The sequence below is a fragment of the Lotus japonicus genome, chromosome 4 (genome assembly GCF_012489685.1).
Source record: "Lotus japonicus ecotype B-129 chromosome 4, LjGifu_v1.2".
In the NCBI taxonomy this organism is placed as follows: Eukaryota; Viridiplantae; Streptophyta; class Magnoliopsida; order Fabales; family Fabaceae; genus Lotus; species Lotus japonicus.
This window is the reverse complement of record NC_080044.1, coordinates 64,262,596-64,280,567: the sequence shown is the minus strand read 5'-3', so window position 1 is coordinate 64,280,567 and position 17,972 is coordinate 64,262,596. Positions and strand designations below refer to the sequence as shown.

Below are 17,972 nucleotides of genomic sequence, written 5' to 3'. Positions count from 1 at the left end.
ACGTTTTATTCATTGCTGCCATGGGAGCTATGAGTTAAACTCAGCGTTGTCATTGTTGCAACAAAGATCATGATTTGACGCGACACAAAATTCAAGTCTCATGTGCACTATCCCAACACACTATTATTCTTCTATTTCTAAAGACACCAAAGAAATAGCCACCACCGACAAATTTCTACAATGCTGCACTCTTTCTGCGTATCATTTGTGGTAATATAAATTAGAACATAAATTGACTTTTTACAGCAAAGCAAAATACGTACACAGATTATCAAACATAACTTTTTTAGTTTTTTATGACATGAAACGTGATTTTTAGCGTAGAGAAACGGTCACAAGAAAATACAACACGTACAACATACACCGGTTTCATTCAACTTCGTACTTCTCAGCTGTTACAAGTGGACAACAACGTCAGCAGACTCAGCTTCTCCCATTACCGCGTTCTATGACACGATCACGATCAAAGCAAACAAAATTAACATTGATTCATTGATTTCTTTCATTACGCGGTTCCGCAATCTCTTCTGCTTTGTCCTCCTTTTTCACTTTTCTCTTCTCTCTTTAATCTCATCAGCATCATCATTATGACTTACAACACACGCACCTGTTCATCTTAGCAGATCTTCAATGCCCATCACTGAATAAACTCAATTCCTCACCAAACTTGCATAGAGTTTCTAAGTTTTGATTCAAGGAAGAAAATCTAGCATACCCATTTGAGCTTTTACAAAAATGGCATCGAGCACGATCCGCAAGGCGATTGGTGTTGTGAAGGATCAAACCAGCATCAGCATAGCCAAAGTGGCAGGTAATTTGGCCCCTGACCTTGAAGTCTTGGTGGTCAAAGCCACCAGCCATGAAGAGGTTCCTGCTGATGACAAGTATCTCAGGGAGATTCTGAGCTTGACATCGTCTTCTAGGGGCTACATCAATGCTTGTTTGGTCACCATTTCAAAGAGGTTAGGGAAGACTCGTGATTGGATTGTGGCGGTGAAGACGCTTATGCTTGTTCACAGGCTTTTGGTTGATGGGCACCCTGTTTTCGAAGAGGAGATTGTTCACTCCACTCGCAGAGGGATCAGGATTCTCAACATGTCTGATTTCAGAGATGAGGCGCATTCAAGTTCGTGGGATCATGCTGGTTTTGTCAGGGTTTATGCATTGTACCTTGATGAGAAGGTTGAGTTTGTGGCGTATCAGAGGAAGCTGAGAGGTGGTGGTGGCGGTGGCAGTGGTGGTGAATCTGTGAATGAGGAATCGGTTGGGAGAGATCAGATTCAGAAGAGTGAGGTTGTTACTCCTGTGAGGGAAATGGGAGCTGAGAGGGTTTTGGACAGGTTGAAGCATTTGCTGAGGATTCTTGATCGTGTGTTGGGTTGCAAGCCAAATGGTGCTGCGAGGAATAGCAGGCTAGTGCAGGTTGCGCTTTACCAGGTTGTGAGGGACAGTGTCAAGCTTTATGTAGAGATTTGTGATGTGTTGGGGGTGTTGATGGATCGGTTTACGGAGATGGAGTATGTACATTGTGTCAAGGCCTTTGATTCTTATGTGGATGCTGCTAAATTGATGGATGAATTGGTGAATTTCTATGGTTGGTGTAAGGAGATGGGAATTGCAAGGTCATCTGAGTACCCTGAAGTGCAGAGGATTAGTGATAAACTTTTGGGAGCTCTTGAGGGTTTGTTGAAGGAGATGGGTAATAGGAGGCAAAATAGCACTGAGAGGAAGTTAGAGGACAAGGTAATTGTAAAAATGCAAGAGCCAGAGCCAGAACAAGATATGAATGAGGTGAAGGCTCTTCCAGCACCTGAGAATTTCACACCTCCACCACCACCCCCTTCAATTCCTAAGGCAGCTCCTCCTCCTATACAACAAGAGACAAGCGATTTGGTGAATCTAAGAGATGATGGAGTTTCAGCTGATGAGCAAGGAAACAAACTAGCATTGGCATTGTTCTCTGGACCTGTTAGGACAGAAGGTTCATGGGAAGCATTTCCTTCAAATGGGGAACCTGAAGTTACCTCAGCTTGGCAGACACCAGCTGCTGAGCCTGGTAAAGCAGATTGGGAATTGGCACTGGTGGAGACTAATAGCAACTTGTCCAAGCAGAAGGCTGATTTGGGTGGTGGTCTTGATCCACTGCTACTGAATGGGATGTATGATCAAGGTGCTGTGAGGCAGCATGTGAGCACGACTCAGCTGAGCGGCGGGAGTGCTAGCAGTGTGGCACTCCCGGGAATCGGGAAGAGTGCGACCCCAGTTCTGGCTTTGCCTGCCCCAGATGGGACAATGCAAGCTGTGGGGTCGCAAGATCCCTTTGCGGCATCGCTCTCGGTTCCGCCGCCTTCGTACGTGCAGATAGCAGAGATGGAGAGGAAGCAGCATTTGCTTGTGCAGGAACAGCAGCTGTGGCAGCAATATGGGAGTGAAGGGATGCAAGGTCAAGTAGGGTTAACAAGGCTTGCTGCTGGATCTGGTTACCATGTTGCTGGTTATGGAATGCCTCAACAGTTTGGTGGGATTGGGCAACCTGGAGGCTACTACCATGCACCATTTTGAGTTGAAGTGAGGGACTTGTTTCTTGCCAAACTTAGTCTTTTCCATGGCCATGAATAATATATCAAAGCCTGTTTTTCTGTTTGTCTGCGTTTGAGATATATATGTATACTTCGAAAGTTATATACCAAGTTGGGAAGAAAAAAAAGCTAAATACGAATGAATGTATGAATGTCCTTGTCTTCTAACGTACTTCACCCTCTGGCCTCTGCCCTGTTATTTTGACACAATTCTGTTTTTCCTTCTAATTTATCAGTGGCAAACTTTCAGATCCTCTAGTATGTGTTATCTGTCCTTTTCTAAACATAGTTTTATATACCATATAGTATAATGATATACATGGTCCCTAAACATATTCACCACAATTTTTTTAGGGTATAGGAGCAATTTCGCATTATTGTTGCCTTGATGGTGTCAACGAAGAGATCAGGGCGTGGTAATGCTCTCTGTCGACAATCTAATTTTTTGAAGATTGAGATGCGGTTCACCCTTTTTTGAGGGAATCTCTTTAACATTAAATTTAAAAAGTATAGTAAAATAACTCTTTTAAAAAAGTAGCCCATATACATATATATTAAATTTGAGTTATCATCCATGAATCTAATAAAGCAGATTATACGTTAATTCATATTAATCAAGATAAAATACGCTTATAAAAAAAAATCAAGATAAAATACAAATATGTAGCTTCAATCATTTCAGTCCTCCTATCTATACAAAAGCAAGTGTTCAAACTGCACCCACAAGTATTCAAACTGCATCCAAATGTAAATTCAATGATTTGAGTCCTCCTATCAGATAAAATACAAGTACAATTTAATGATCGTTGCCGACAAAATTCTATATATGATCTACAATGGGACAATTACCCATGTGACTCTAATCTAAACTTTAGGAAGTTCATGTAAATCATATGCACTGCAATCAAAAGGATTTGTTTCATAAAAGACACTGGTCTAGTGGTCTGGTATCTTTGCTGTCTCAAGACTCCATGTTGCTCTGTATCATCATTCCCTTCCCAATGCTTTGCATTACACTTATAATAACAGCTCAATGAAAGCATCTGATACTTTGACACTAGAGAATGCAGTCGGTACTGGAATGGCAATCAGCGTATAATGTTCTTCTCTGGCTGAGAGTTACCACTTATCAATCCACTAGTGTCATGGATACAGATGAGATATTCAAATCCATTACATCAAGACCTTTACTTAGTCAGAGAATGGCTGTGAATCCATGCATAGATGTACCAGTTTTCGTTGGTATTGGCCAAAATATTCATCAACTGCTATGACATCTTCATTCTCAGGATCTAAAGCGCGCAAGCTTAGTAGCTTATCCTCAACAGATGAACTTGATTCATCATCGGTAATGCCTAAGTTAGAAACCATTTCTGCATGGATTTCACGGCATGCAAGGATAAACATTGCAGCAGTGTCAGGTAATTGAGCCTCACGGAGAGCAGCCAATGCCTCTTGTAGTGCCCCAGCCGCAACATACAAGATCAGAGCCCTGCATTGTGTCATTTGAGCTCAGATGAATTGAATAGTGGTACAGTAAAAATATAAAGAAATAAAAGCAATGATACCTCCATATATTATGTTCAGAGTGCAGAATATGTCCAGCCCATCTTTGCAACACTCTGCAAGAATACAAAATGTAGGGAAGATCCACTAGTCATGATGGTATACAATTCAAGAGATCTTTTGATTGTCATACAAATGCAGAGACAGCAATCATGTTGGAAACAAGATCAAAATTATGTAAAATGCAAATATTGTTCTAGAAAATTTTCCGCTTTTCAATGTCATACTTAATTACAAATGCAGAGACAGTAATCATGTTGGAAGTAAGACCAGAATTATGTAAAATAGAAAATGGTTCTAGAAAATTTGCCGCTTGCCTATTGTCAATAACCAAAAGGAAAAATTCAGATTCTTAACAAAATTAAACAACAGTAGTAAGCTAGAGATACATCATATCGGAAATACTAAGTTAGCTATTTGTCATTCAACCAGGGTACCACAGGTTATGCTGCAAATGGCAGATGAGAATTATGAAATGTGATGCCCACCGACATTCATATATATTAAAAACAAGACAAGTTAATTAATGCTGACAAAAATATTTGTTCTCAAATCTCAAGAAAAAGTAAGAACCTTGCATAATCTGATCCCTTTAAGTGACTAGCAGCTAAGGTTGCAGCGTCTGCCCAGCACCCAGCATCTTGTAGCTGCATAAGATATGAGATTGCAAGGAAATCAAGCATAAATTTGATCTCTTAGGAAATCAAGCACATTATATTGATAACCTTTTTGTCATGTTTAAATTTGGAAAAGCAGTGGAAGTGTTTGGAAAATTTGATGAAAACATCCAGAAATTTTCTAATTTTGATGTTTTCAGAAATGCTTCTGAATTTAAAACATCTTTTTTTTTTAAAAAAAAGCTATTTAACATCCGGCACATGTCAATCCAAAGTACAAGGAATCACTTGTACGAGGTCACTGTGTATGTGTGTGTGTGTGTGTGTATTAAAATTAGTCCCTCTTTAATTTTTATAGTTCCTGAAAGAACCCTACTGCCCTAGTGAGGGCTAAAGACACACTACTTTGCCAAATGTATGAACTAAGAATGGGGGAAAAAAACCTAGAGAAGGACTAATTCTGAAAATGTCATATTTTTATGGACTAAATATATTAAAACCAAGAAAAACTCCTTGAACATAACATGAATTTAAAATCACCAGGAGACAATTAAGTAACCAGGCTCTTGTTGACAACTTACAAGATTATCAAGCTGCAACCAGTTAAGGACCTTTAAAGTTGTCGTATTTGTTTGAATGTATTTGACACTGTAATACTGAATCTAAGAAATCATTGAGAGTATGCATAAAATGTTATTATACATGCATCCTAACCTGAGAACATGCTTCTTGATATCTTCCAACTGCACAGAGAAGATGAGTGCCGGATAGTGACCGGTCAGCCCTCACCATGTTGGCTGCAACAACCTAATAAGTTTATCTGATATTATTAAATACTGAATACCTGAAGATGAATTATTTTCTTGTATACTAAATTACTAACACAGGCACATCCCAGTTAAACTGACCTTCACTGCAAGTTCATGAAGAGATCTTGAAACAGCAGAAGAAAGAGCAACAGCGCGAAGAGCGTTGACATAGAAGTAAGAACTCTCTGGAGGTGTAGAAAGCAATAAACTAACTGCAACTTCTAGATCTCCAACTGAGATAAGCCTGATAGCACCAAATTCAAAAGGAATTGCCAGGTGAATATATAATTAGTGGCGTAATAATCCCACTCAAAAGTATAAAATGAAAAGAAACTTCAGTATGGTGTCTGTCACAGCAGCACCTTTTCTTTTTGGAACAAGATATCAATATATATAGGGAGCTGTGAGACCTCAATATGCCTTGCATATTATAATTTCAATTAATGCAGCACCAAAAAAACTGATACATTTATACTATAGATTCTACGTTTGTTATAAAGACAAGCAAAATACCTTCTGACCTTAAAAAGTCAAAATAAGAAATATACTATCAACAAAATGATAAAAGATGACAGATTTACTTACTCATGTATACGTTTTTGTATGGCCTCATCATCTTCTAATTTTTCATGCCATGAAATACGCTCGCTGGCACTTTTCCACAAATCTTCTCGGTCAAAAGCCATCAACCTTAGTTGACCTTGACCCTGCTAAACAAAAAGCTGATGTCACTTAGAAGAATTTGATATTCAACATTAACTGAAATTCTTTAAGCAAAATTGGAATGTGGGACACTACAAGGTATGTCACATGATACAACCTCAATCGAAACTATAATACATCTTACATACATCTCTCTCCAATTCTTCTGTTGGTTTTCCCTTTGATGATATCCTAGACAGTAAAGATGTCTCATCAACCTCAGAGACAGGTTCTTCTGTGGCCACTTTTGATGGAGGCTTTCTCAATAACTTATTTATCAAATGTTTAAGCGCCCGAGGCAGCTGTAGCCAAAACAGAGCTTCTGAGGATTCACCAAATACAGTAGCTGCAAAAGCGAACCTTGCGGCACAACCTTTATCCACAACACTAGCATACAACTTGGCTCTCTCATCGTCCAGCATGCAACCTTAAATCAAAATATTTTTAGTGCTATTTAATACCAAAAGTACAAAATGTTAAAATCTCAAAACATAAGAATTTTCATAATCAAAACTTTGCATTAGACCTTCTTTTCGATATGGTTCCAATACTTTTAAAAGCATCTCTGGAACCACTGAGTCCCCAAGAGCTGGTATGTTGATCATGTATGTGCGCAGATCCCCAGTAAAAGAAGGAGCTCCTGGAATTAAGTGAGGCCTTTTTTTTATGGTTGTACTGCAAGTATTAAACCAGGAAGGTTTAACACCCAATTGCAAAATCATGCGCAGTGCCTGTAACAACATAAACACAAAAAATAAATAAATAACAAAGCTGATGACAAATACAATCATAATAACAATTTATAGAAGACTAGTAAAATCTAACACTGTGAATGGAGAGGGTCCTGAAGGGGAGAGTTGAATATTTATGTTAGAAATATAATAAAACCATTCATGTGTCTTCACTCAACAAATTAAACTTTTTGAATTGTTGGTTTATGACTATTTATATGGATTGGGTATAGGAGTTTGTGTATAGGACTTTTGGGTAAAAGTCCGTCAAAATTAACTTAGGTGGAGATTAAGATTACTATTAGAACTATTCAAGTGTCTTCATCTAACAACTTCTTTTGAGAGTGTTGATTTATGGCATGGTTCAATAGCCTCTATGACCAAGTGTCTAGCACTCAATCTTTGCCATAATCATCCATTTAACAGAAAGTTGAATTTCAACACAAGGTAAGTGAGCTTGAGCAATGTTCACACTTCAACCCAAAGAGCATTTGAGTGAGTGGACGTGTCAGAAATATAATATAAATCATCACGGGATTACCCAACAACCTAAGCTTTTGATATAGATGATCGTGAGAAATACTTATTGCGGTGTTCGGGTATCCAGTTTTATTCATCTTCCTGCTATTAAATCTGTGTTTGATAAAGGATTTTCCTGTATGGCGGTGAGCTCCCTTTTTGGTGGATTTAAAAAAAACTTAGATATTCAATTCTTATCATATTTCAAGAAAGGGAAAGAGAAAAAGTTAACTATGGCAACTTAAAATAAAGAGTGAAACCAAATACAGACTATTCATATAAAAAACTTTCCAACAAGAATGCTTGTTTAAGATTAAATGAAAACAGATATGAAATTAGGATACCACAAAAAATTCAAAATGGCCCATACTATGTGTTGAAATTATAGGACTTACTCTTTTAGTTTATAAAGAGAGATTTTGGAAGTATTCTAAATAACTGATGATGCTTGATTAATTATTGATTCAGAAGTACAATATTTATAGACTAGACACAATAGCGAGAGAAGTCACAAGGAGACGTCAAAGCAGAATCAAAACGCAGTATACCCACAAACCAAACAGGGCCAAGACAGGAAGAGGAAGACCAGACAATCACAGCAGTGGTGGCAGAAAGGCTGGAAAAAGCCTGGAAGGTGGTGCGTAGACTTCACGCGCCGATGAGGACATGCTACTGTGGTGGTGTGTGGACGTTTGGATGGGGCAAAACTTTGGCAGGTGGCAGATCAGCGGCTTCTGCTACCAATGGTGGTGATCATGAAGTCACCGAACTACCAGAGAAAAATGGGTCAACAAACCAACATGAACAGTGCACTGCAGAACAATAGCATGATGAATAGACCAGCATAGGTTCAATGAAGGGGCTGAGATTAAGGTGCAGAAGCAGTGCCCCCTGAGATCAGGAGCTATTATAACGAAGTTCCAAATTTTTAGGAACTCAAGAGGAATAGTGATGACACTGGTCAGAGGATGATAACATTGCTCATACCATGTAAAGAGAGAAAAGAATTAAGAGAGAAAGAGATAGAGGGGGGAGAGAGAGATACTGTAATGGAATGATCTGCTAGGTGCAGTCTCCCATATATATATATATATATATATATATATATATATATATAATACTAGGTTAAGAGTGAAGTACAATGTGTAGTACAAAGTACAAACTGCCAGTACATATGGGTTTGGCCCTTAGACTTTACGTCTAACCCTAATTCCTAACAACTCTTAACATAACCCTAACTCATAACATTAACGATGCACTATCTATAAAATACAGCAATTCACTCAGAGGGTTGGTTCTTAGGTAGTAGTAAACAATAAGAGAAGATAATATATAGCCAGTCCAGTAAAATCAGCAAATTTAATGTGGCATATTACCAAGGCATGTGGTGAAGGAAGTAGTATGGGACAACATATAGGCATTGACCTGAACCTATCCTTTGTGTGTCTGATCTGGGGTGCAAAACCAACTCTTTTATCATTTCTGCAAGAAAAGAAAAGCATGTCATTCACAAAGTCTATTACAGAAACCACAAAGAGTGGAGCAACTCTTGTCAGTATGTCTGATCTGATAGCAAGTACTCATGATTCATTCACCGCTTTAAGAGAATACCAAAACTCTAAAAAGTTTGAAACATAGTGAACTAAACATCCATTTCACAGTAGCTAAATACTTTTCCCTCCATCCACACTAGTTATCTGGGCTACCAATCATATTCTGATAATAATACTAAGGAGGGAAGGAAGCTCCTCACTCCTGAGAGCGACTTGTGGTACTTACGCACTAATTTCAACAAGGCGAAAGCTACTATCTGCTCCAGCAATGCACAGTACCAGTGGATCATTCTTATTAGTCCGCAAGGGCAACCAATCAAGTTCTAATACAAGGGTTCCCAGAAATTGAGGTTGCAAAACTGAATTGGCTAAGGGGTCTGGTGAGTCCTACAAAAAAATATGTTGAGATTTTTTTATCAAATAATGGCAAGAGACAATCTATGAAAAATGAGAACTGGCAAACTTATCTGCTCACATAATAGTAATATTTAGTTTCTTAGTCTTAAACTCCAGTAAAAACCAGTGTTGCATATGAATTAATGAAGGTTATAAAAACAATTATCATAAGCAGTACAGACACATATGGAAAGCATAAAATAAAATAACAATTGAACTGAAACCACGATCCAGAAAATGTAAATGTCCATCTTACCAAATCAAATACAGAAAAGGTATTATCATAAAACAGAACAGCAATACGCCCCCGGCTATGGTCTCCTGGTACAAAAGGTGAGAATTTGATTCGACGGATTCCTTCTCTGTGAGTGTTGAATGAGGAAGAATGTCCAGTTGTCACATCCCACCACCTTATGTTCCCTATTCTGTCTCCCATGACCTGAAAAACTAAATAAGTCAAAACCCACCATTCAATTTAGAGAGTATTTGGATTGCGTTTATATTGATCTAATTCTGAAGTAATGATGTATACCACATGAGGTAGGCGGTAGGCCATTGCAGTAATTAATCCATCTGATGATACAAATGAAGAAGAAGGCCATTTTGGTCTGTGGAATATTATAACTTAATCAGATAAACGCAAACAAAAAGGAAGAACTGCATGAAGATTGTATTGTGTAATAAAAGCAAGAAAGATTGACATATTAGACAAAAGATTAACCATTAATAATAGTAGAAACAGTGAAAATATAAGACAAATTATACACCCCTTAAAAAAATTAAATAATGGTTAATACAAATTCAACAGTCCAAATATCAAGAAAAACAACACATTTGCAATAACGTGAATTTTCTTAATGGAAAAGGGCTCAAACCTGAAATCTCTAATTCTTCGACCATGTACTTCAAAAACTCCAAGTGCCCCATTCACCAGAGCAAATGCAAAACTTTCAGAAGTGTCATCTTGAGATCCTTCTGTGCCCGAACTCTCTGATAAGAGAAATTGGTATCAGTTATCAGTTAGCTTTTATCTTGCACAAAAAAAGAGAAGGAACCATTAATTCAGGATAGCAACTATCATGATAATATCTAAGCACTTCAAGAAAACAAACCCACTTGAATCTGACGAGGAAACCTTTGATGGTTCGGATGCTTCATCTGATGCCCCAGATGGTTGACGCTTAGAAGGATGTGGAACTGTAGGAAGAGTCCATTCCAATACCGTAAATGGAAGAGCTAATGATCTAAGCTACATAGAGATAGCAAGCATCATAAATATTCTGAGAAAAATAATACAGTATCAACCAAAATATGACACCTATACTACAGACATCAGAATTAACCTTCCTAAAGAAAAAAAGGAAGAACACTCAAAACATAGGGTTTTGAAATTAAAGACAAGTGAATTTCAGACATCAATCATGAATAAAGGAAATTAGCTTGTATAACCAAGTTCAACTTGGAATCATGAAGGAAGCATTTGGAGCAAAAACTAGATCTAGCCCCAAGTAATGGATTGGCTACCTTTACCAAAGAAGGCATCAGCGCTCATTCCGCTCAACTGCCATGCCGATACAGAGAGCAATAATTATCCTTATCATTTTTAAGAATATGAAATATGATCTGAACGAAAATTCGAAAAAATACATTAAAATCACTTTCTTTAAAAGGCCATAAATAGGACAGTCAAGGGAAACTCGAAAAGGCAAGGGGTTACGGAAACAGACAAAATCAGGGTAATAGTGACAAAGAGTAAGAGGGAGAACAGAACTGTAAATGCAATTTCAATTTGATATTCATGTCTAAGTGTCATTAGGTTAAAGAAGCAGTCATTAAATAGGAATTCTAAACCTAAATTTCACAAAACCCATATTTAACCACAAGATACTGAAAATTCCATAATAACATGTAATTCTCAAATCTCAATATGATACTCTATTTTGCTAATGATTCTAATATCCATATTATATACCCTGTGAATCCTATCTCATTCTCCATCAAATGAAAAATAAAGTAATTTTGCATAATAGTGTTCACAGATAAGTACTCCAAGGAAGGGAAGGGACATCTCAAATTTATGAGTCAACATCAAATAAGTGTCACCTAGACCCTACAAAACTAATAGCACACAGGATTAGATATACTTAAGCCAGATACTTCGTCACGTCATATACCAGCAAATGTTAATAAGAAAGAAAGGAAAAAAAGAGACTTCAGTGGGTGGGGTTTCAACTGCATCAACCAACCTACCATGATAGGATTTTTAGTCATTGCCCAAACTTCCACAGGTGCATCACGAAACAAAATTAGAAGATACCTGAAATATTGTGGATATCAAACTACGGAAAAAACAATGTAATCATAACTATATTGGATGAAAGTAAAGCAAACAACTCTGGTAGAAAGGATGAAACAAATATTTGCCATAGAAAACCCATCTTTGAAAAAAGATGTTTCTGTTTCTATCAACAATCAGGTATTAGAATTTAGAACATTTGGAGGATTGCAGATCTTTACAACCTTAAGTTTTGGGATTTTTAATCAATGCCCAAATTTCCACAGGTTCATCACGAAACAAAATTACATGATACCTGAAATATTGTGGATATCTAACTATTGAAAACCATGTATTAGATTGTTTAATAATCTATAGAGGCCCATCCAACTCATTGAACTGCCTCAATATTGTGGATATCAAACTATTGAAAACCATTTCTTAGATTATATAATAATCAACAGTGGCCCATGCAACTCATTGAACTGCCTCTAATAAAAGTGGGCTTAGTGTGATGGTCATTAGCCATAAAGGAAGCTAGAGTTTGAGGGTTCAAAAATTTCCTCCCCTCCTTTAAAAGGGTGATCACTGAAAGTATACCAAAAAAAAACTGCCAAAAAATGGATAAAATCTGATAGAAAACATAACATATACTTCTTTACCGTCAAGGAGAATAATAAAGGAAGGAATTGAGGGGAAAACAACAAGAAACCCATCAAATTTTGAATCTTCTCATATGGATCTCACAAGAATGGATCCAGGAAAGTCACTCCTCTCATTCTTGTCATTATAGACATGTGAGAATCATAATCTACAAGATCCTTTAGTTTTCTGGACTGTGAACCCTGGGAAAACTATGACTTATGGCATGATGTAATTTCAAATTTATCTGTTAATCTAAGGAGATAGTAAAGCAAACAACTATGGTAAACAGGATGGAAACAGTTGCTGTAGAAACCCCCTATCAAAAATAAAAACTTGTTTCCATTCCAATCAACAATCAAGTTTTAGAATATTTGGAGACTAGCAATTCTTCACGACCTAAAGTTTCATAACAATCAGAGCGGTGAACGTTAAAGAGAAAAAGGATAGAAGTAAAGCAACGATTTTTTTCCAAATATTATAAACGCTTAAAGTGGTTAGTAACACCAACAAACAAGACAATCCTTTGTGGCAACAAGAGATATGTCAAGTCCCAACGCTGCCATCATCAGCAACTTAAATCACTAAAAGCAATCATGTATCATCACCCAATGGTTAAACTTTTGGAATAGTAATGACAGTACCATAAAACTCTAGCCTTTCTAAGTCACTAACTCCCATCTAGCTAGTAGGAAATTGTTGATAATGATATGAATAAGCCATTAGGGCTCACAAGTTTTGTGTAACCAGAAGAAGATTCAAAAGCTAAATTAAATCATAACAACAAAAAACATAGCTTTGAGATTCACCTTCCCGATGAAGATGTTCTCAACGCTCTTATGGGCGCACGTTCTGGCTTTTGCAAAACTCGGAACGTTTTGTTAAGGCCACTTCGAAGGCAGGTCACAACTAGCTTGTTAATATATCCTCCAGATTTTTCACTGGCCTGAGTCCAGAAGAATACACATAATAATTGCACGGATATGCATAAATGCTTTAACAAAGTATGAAATAGGAATGAAGTGATATGCTCAAATCATTAATTACAAAACAGAGAGTGTGATAGTGAGAAACAAACTATATAGGGAAATAACATTAATAAAATCTGTTTAAACATAAGTATAAAATTATATACCTGAGTGTAAGAAAATGAAACCAGTCGTGAATTTCCTAGCCATCGTAGACCCCTAACAATGCCATTATGTACAGATAAACTTGATGAAACAGCATTAGCAGAAACATCAACTACATCTATTGTTCCACTCTGTGTTCCCAAAGCAACCAGGGGAACAGCTGCTGCAGGATGATTTCCTCCACCTTCACATAACAATATCTCATTAATCAACACAGAAAATATTGTACGCATAATGACCTCTGCAAAATGGTGATACTAGATTTGAACAAATATGTAAGTTGGTGGGAAGATAGACTAACGGGCTAGAGTGGCTGTCAGAGAAGGGGTTGGTACTGCAAGCATGGTCACTGTTGAAGAAAGCAGCTGAAGCTGTCCAACTAAGCTAATCTGCATCACAAGGAAAAGGCAAAGATGTTCGCAGATCTTAGTAACTTCAAAATTTTGAAACCATAACAGAAATCTTGATAGGTGCTACTTAGCATTTAGATGCAGTCTGTTAGCAAGAAAATAGGAACCCAGATGAGCACATAGATCATAAGTCAAATTATAAAAAGAACTCTGGCCTCATGTTCAGAATGTGATCTTACTATCTGCCTCTAGGAAAGAGACTCCATTGGAATTTTCGGTGCAGGATAAATGGTGGCAGGAAGTCACAATTTGACGAACATTAAACTTTTGCATCTTCCTTTAGCTTGTCTATTATCATAGAGGGCAGGGTAGATTGGGAAGGAATGGCTATTCAGGACTTGTAACACAGAAAAATAACTAGGGCCAAAATAAACAGCAATGTAGACTACATCATAGTCCTGTGTGGCTGCACATATGTTTTATAGATGTCAACGCATAACAGAAGGACAAGGACTCATTCGAACACTGTCCCCTTAAAATGCACACATTAATTGTATTCAATAACTCGCTAAACAGAAGGTACTTCACCATTGTTTACTAATTTCACTATAATTTCCTGTATCACGTGTTTTGACAGCGGGTTTAATTTGAAATCCTGTAATTTATGTGTCCTGTTCATTGGTAATCCAAACCTGATGCAGGACAGAAGCAGCTAGGTAGCATTATAGCAGATGGCTAGTGTCAACTAGGTAGAAAACCTGAAGTTAACAAAAAAAATAAGGATAACATGAAAGGGTTTCACAGCTGAAATATAAGTTGTTCTCAATGGGTTATGGGCATACTAAACTGCTTTTCAAAAAAAAAAGAGGGCATACTAAACTGACCAAGAAGATAACAATTCTTCAAAACTTGATCAATCCATGCAGTATCCTAACAGGAATAATAGATTGTATCATAGTACAAGTCACCTTAAAATTGCCTAAAATAACCCCCCCCCCCCAAAAAAAAATTGAACCTGAAAGTTGCATTAAATTCAATAATCAATGGATGATCATCATGAATCACATCCCTGCATTAGTTTCCCTCCACTTAAAAAGAAAACTTAATCTTGAGCTTTTTGGACAACCCTGAAATCTTCCAGACCATATGTAACAAGCACTAAGCACAATTGAAGCACTAGAATTTCTTTTCTGACTTGCTCCCAAAATTTAAACAACTAGGACTCATCCACATGAATCCTTGACTTATTTGCTTATTCAAACATCAGAAAGAGTTTTGGAAAGGTGTAAAGAAAGGAGAAAAAGATATCCACCTTAGCAATTGACAAAGTAATAACTAATATTATCCTGAATTTTTAAATTGACAGATTAATAGGAACAAAATTGTCTTTTAAAACATCAATTAAAAAGGAAAGAAGGGAGTATAATTGTATAAAGCAAAGCATGTTTGTAAATACAGGCTTACTTTCATTGAAATTTCTTCCTGGTTGAAGATTGAGCTTTGCAAGCGGCTTCCAGGATCATTGAGACTCTCTTGTTGCCTGCCTACATTGAGGTCCCGTCTACCAGCAGAAGATACTATGGCATTAGAGTTGGCCCCGGGAAATAATACTGTATGGTCATCACAGGCCAAACCCAACTTCTTATCATCTTTTTGAGTGTCTGCATTCCCTTCAGCAGTCAAGCACCAGTTCCATATTTTTCCATCATCAGATATGGAGATCAAATGTATCTTAGAAACAATCATGGACTCATAGCAAAAATCAAAAGGATTATCAAAATCCTCAAGAAGGTAAGGAGAACTAGGTACATCAGAATAATTCTTGCCAATGTTCTGAAGGGTCGTATCTGATTGGCATAGAAGGACAGAAAGAATTGAAGGAGAAGGGACAGAGGTACCAATTGATGGCATTATCTCTTCCAATGAGCACATAATGTGTACTTGCTCCCCACTGTGATCACATGCAGACAAGTATAACTCAGTGTGAGAGACAAGAATGTACATACATATGTAGCATCTACTGAGATGGAACTGGAAGCATAGATATTTTGGGCATTACATACTTTATGCACATCTCTTGCTCAACCATGCTCTTGAAATGGTCAAATGACATAAAAAGTGAATAAATTTATGCAGCACAAACTTCTTCATATAAAACAGAGCAAATCCAAAATGGTCTCTGAAACAACTCAAAAACGGAAACCACCATGACTAAAACAATTACATGCATCAATGAATAATACCTACTGGAAAACTTGTAGAGATCAAATTACAATAGAGGGGGGAGGACTGTATGATCCTTTTTTCTTATTCGTCCCATAAGACGACAATCTGGGAAGCCACAGTCATATGGATGCACCATCTTCTCCCTAGGTCAATTGACTCACTTAAAAGTGATCCAGTTCTAGTGGCAGGGGGGAATAGCTTCAAATAAGGGCAATCTCACATCAAGCACCAACATCTTCATACAGGTGTCTCAAATACGTGAAATTCAAACATGTTTGACACTCACAAGTTACAACCACCAAAAATCAACAATGAAACATAGCAACAAGAAGCTCAATACATAAAAAAAGCTTCCAACCCAGTATAGACTACTACACAGTATATGCCAATGTATGTATGCAGTTGTATATACTCATCTAAATTTAGAGCAAAGTTATCCAAAGACAAAGAAAATTCAAAGAGAATAGAATGAACGCTTACGGTTTCCTCCTCCAGGTGCTGAGCTTGCCATCAAGATGAGCACAGTAAATCCACTCATTATTCGGATCAGGCAACACGTCCAGAAACTTGCCGCAACCACGAGGCAACGCAGCAGAAAATACCACACTCTCGTACTGCAAATCAAACACAACCAACTCCCTCGGAAACGTGACAAACAAAACGTGCCTCCACAGCGGAGAAAACGCGAACCTCGCCATGTAAAGAGGAAACGCCGCGGAGGCAGGCGGCGATGGGGACGACCCTCCACCGGCAGCATCTCTCTCGAGCTTAACCAATTCAGAAGAATCCGTCGGAATCTGAAGCTCCTTGATAACAACACCATCCTCCGTCTCACCGTGAAGGAGAACAGACAGCAGAAACCCCTTGAGCCCGATCGCACAGACGCGACGCGAATCGAATGGATCGCGGCGAATGCAGGAGAAGAATCCCGGCGAGGCGTCGTATTTCCAAATACAGCGTCCGGTGGAGGAATTGAAGAGCGAAAGCAGAGAGGGTCCGATCAAGGCGGCGAGGAGGTAGGTTTCCGGTCGGGCCTGGACCCAGCAGAGATCCTGAACGCCTTGTTTGGAGTCGGTTTCGAACCAGATGACGGCGGAGCGGAGGCGGAAGTCGAGGAGAGCAATGCGGCCTTGCCGATCGGCAGCCGCGAGTAGGAGGTGTGAGGAGGAGGGTTCTGATGAGAGAAGCTGCCGGGATAAGGGGAGAGGGGACCAGCGGAGCGCGGTGACGAAGGGCGCGGCGGAGGAAGGTGGTGGAGGGATGGGGAATGAGGAGAGGAGTTGCATGGAATGGGTGTCGACGATGGAGATGGAACTGCCGGAAGGGAAAGCGAGGAGGCCGTGAGGGCTCAGATCTGCGGATCCGAAGTTGTTGCGGCTGGGTGGACCGGGGAGCATTGATTCCCATGATGATTCTTGTGATTGTGATTGTGATGATGATGATGGGGATGAAGGTGTTGCTGTTGCTCTTGGACTCAGAGCACTCAACATCGTGGTGGATGATGGTGGTGGTTCAATCCAGTGGCGGTGGTGGTGGTGGCTACCGGAGTCTCCTCCACTGTATACTGTAGCGAGGAAGGAACGTTCCTTTCGATCGCGAGTTTTTGCTTCGTTACTGCGAGTGAGATCAAGTTTTTATGTTTTATTTTTAGGGAAAACAATGAAAATGGTCCCTGATGTTTGAGCGAGCGCTGGTTTTGGTCCCTTCCCGGAGTAACTTCCGGAAATAGTCCCTCTGGTGAGCCAAACCGCCATGCTTGGTCCTCGCCGGAGAGTTGCTCCGGCCACCGTGCATATGTGGCTATGCCACGTCAATCAAGGAGCCGACGTGGATTTTTTTTATTATTATTTTCGTTTAAATTAGTAAATCATTAA

At 38.6% G+C, this 17,972-nt stretch overlaps 2 protein-coding genes across 4 annotated transcripts; one reads left to right on the top strand and one right to left on the bottom strand.

Moving 5' to 3' along the window:
• The first annotated feature begins 405 nt into the window (after window positions 1-405).
• On the top strand, window positions 406-2,751 carry LOC130711051 (putative clathrin assembly protein At2g25430). Its single transcript, XM_057560490.1, has one exon. The coding sequence runs from the start codon at window positions 736-738 to the stop codon at window positions 2,560-2,562; it is 1,827 nt and encodes a 608-aa protein (XP_057416473.1). The 5' UTR covers window positions 406-735; the 3' UTR covers window positions 2,563-2,751.
• A 477-nt stretch (window positions 2,752-3,228) lies between these two features.
• Window positions 3,229-17,726, bottom strand: LOC130711050 (uncharacterized). Of its 3 annotated transcripts, none has more exons than XM_057560488.1 (20): window positions 16,579-17,723; window positions 15,337-15,823; window positions 13,824-13,911; window positions 13,525-13,706; window positions 13,199-13,335; window positions 11,723-11,789; window positions 10,589-10,721; window positions 10,348-10,462; window positions 10,005-10,080; window positions 9,729-9,911; window positions 9,303-9,463; window positions 8,900-9,005; window positions 6,800-7,004; window positions 6,423-6,700; window positions 6,157-6,281; window positions 5,671-5,815; window positions 5,477-5,569; window positions 4,719-4,792; window positions 4,148-4,201; window positions 3,229-4,071 (listed from the first exon to the last, which is right to left on the bottom strand). In XM_057560488.1, the coding sequence occupies exons 1-20, from the start codon at window positions 17,586-17,588 to the stop codon at window positions 3,771-3,773; spliced, it is 4,020 nt and encodes a 1,339-aa protein (XP_057416471.1). In that variant the 5' UTR covers window positions 17,589-17,723; the 3' UTR covers window positions 3,229-3,770. The 3 variants fall into 3 exon arrangements, 2 of the variants coding, with proteins under 2 accessions (XP_057416471.1, XP_057416472.1); XM_057560489.1 differs by having other exon boundaries at window positions 6,157-6,278; XR_009010550.1 differs by lacking the exons at window positions 3,229-4,071; window positions 4,148-4,201 and having other exon boundaries at window positions 5,477-5,582; window positions 16,579-17,726.
• Window positions 17,727-17,972: the final 246 nt, after the last annotated feature.

Excerpts from the sequence above, each read along its gene's own strand:
- LOC130711051 (XM_057560490.1), top strand. The coding sequence starts at position 736 with ATGGCATCGAGCACGATCCGCAAGGCGATTGGTGTTGTGAAGGATCAA.
- LOC130711050 (XM_057560488.1), bottom strand. The coding sequence starts at position 17,588 with ATGTTGAGTGCTCTGAGTCCAAGAGCAACAGCAACACCTTCATCCCCA. Across the intron at positions 6,282-6,422 it reads CAGAAGAATTGGAGAGAGAT|CAGGGTCAAGGTCAACTAAG; the intron begins GTATGTAAGATG and ends CTTTTTGTTTAG. Across the intron at positions 5,816-6,156 it reads ATACAAAAACGTATACATGA|GCTTATCTCAGTTGGAGATC; the intron begins GTAAGTAAATCT and ends TGGTGCTATCAG.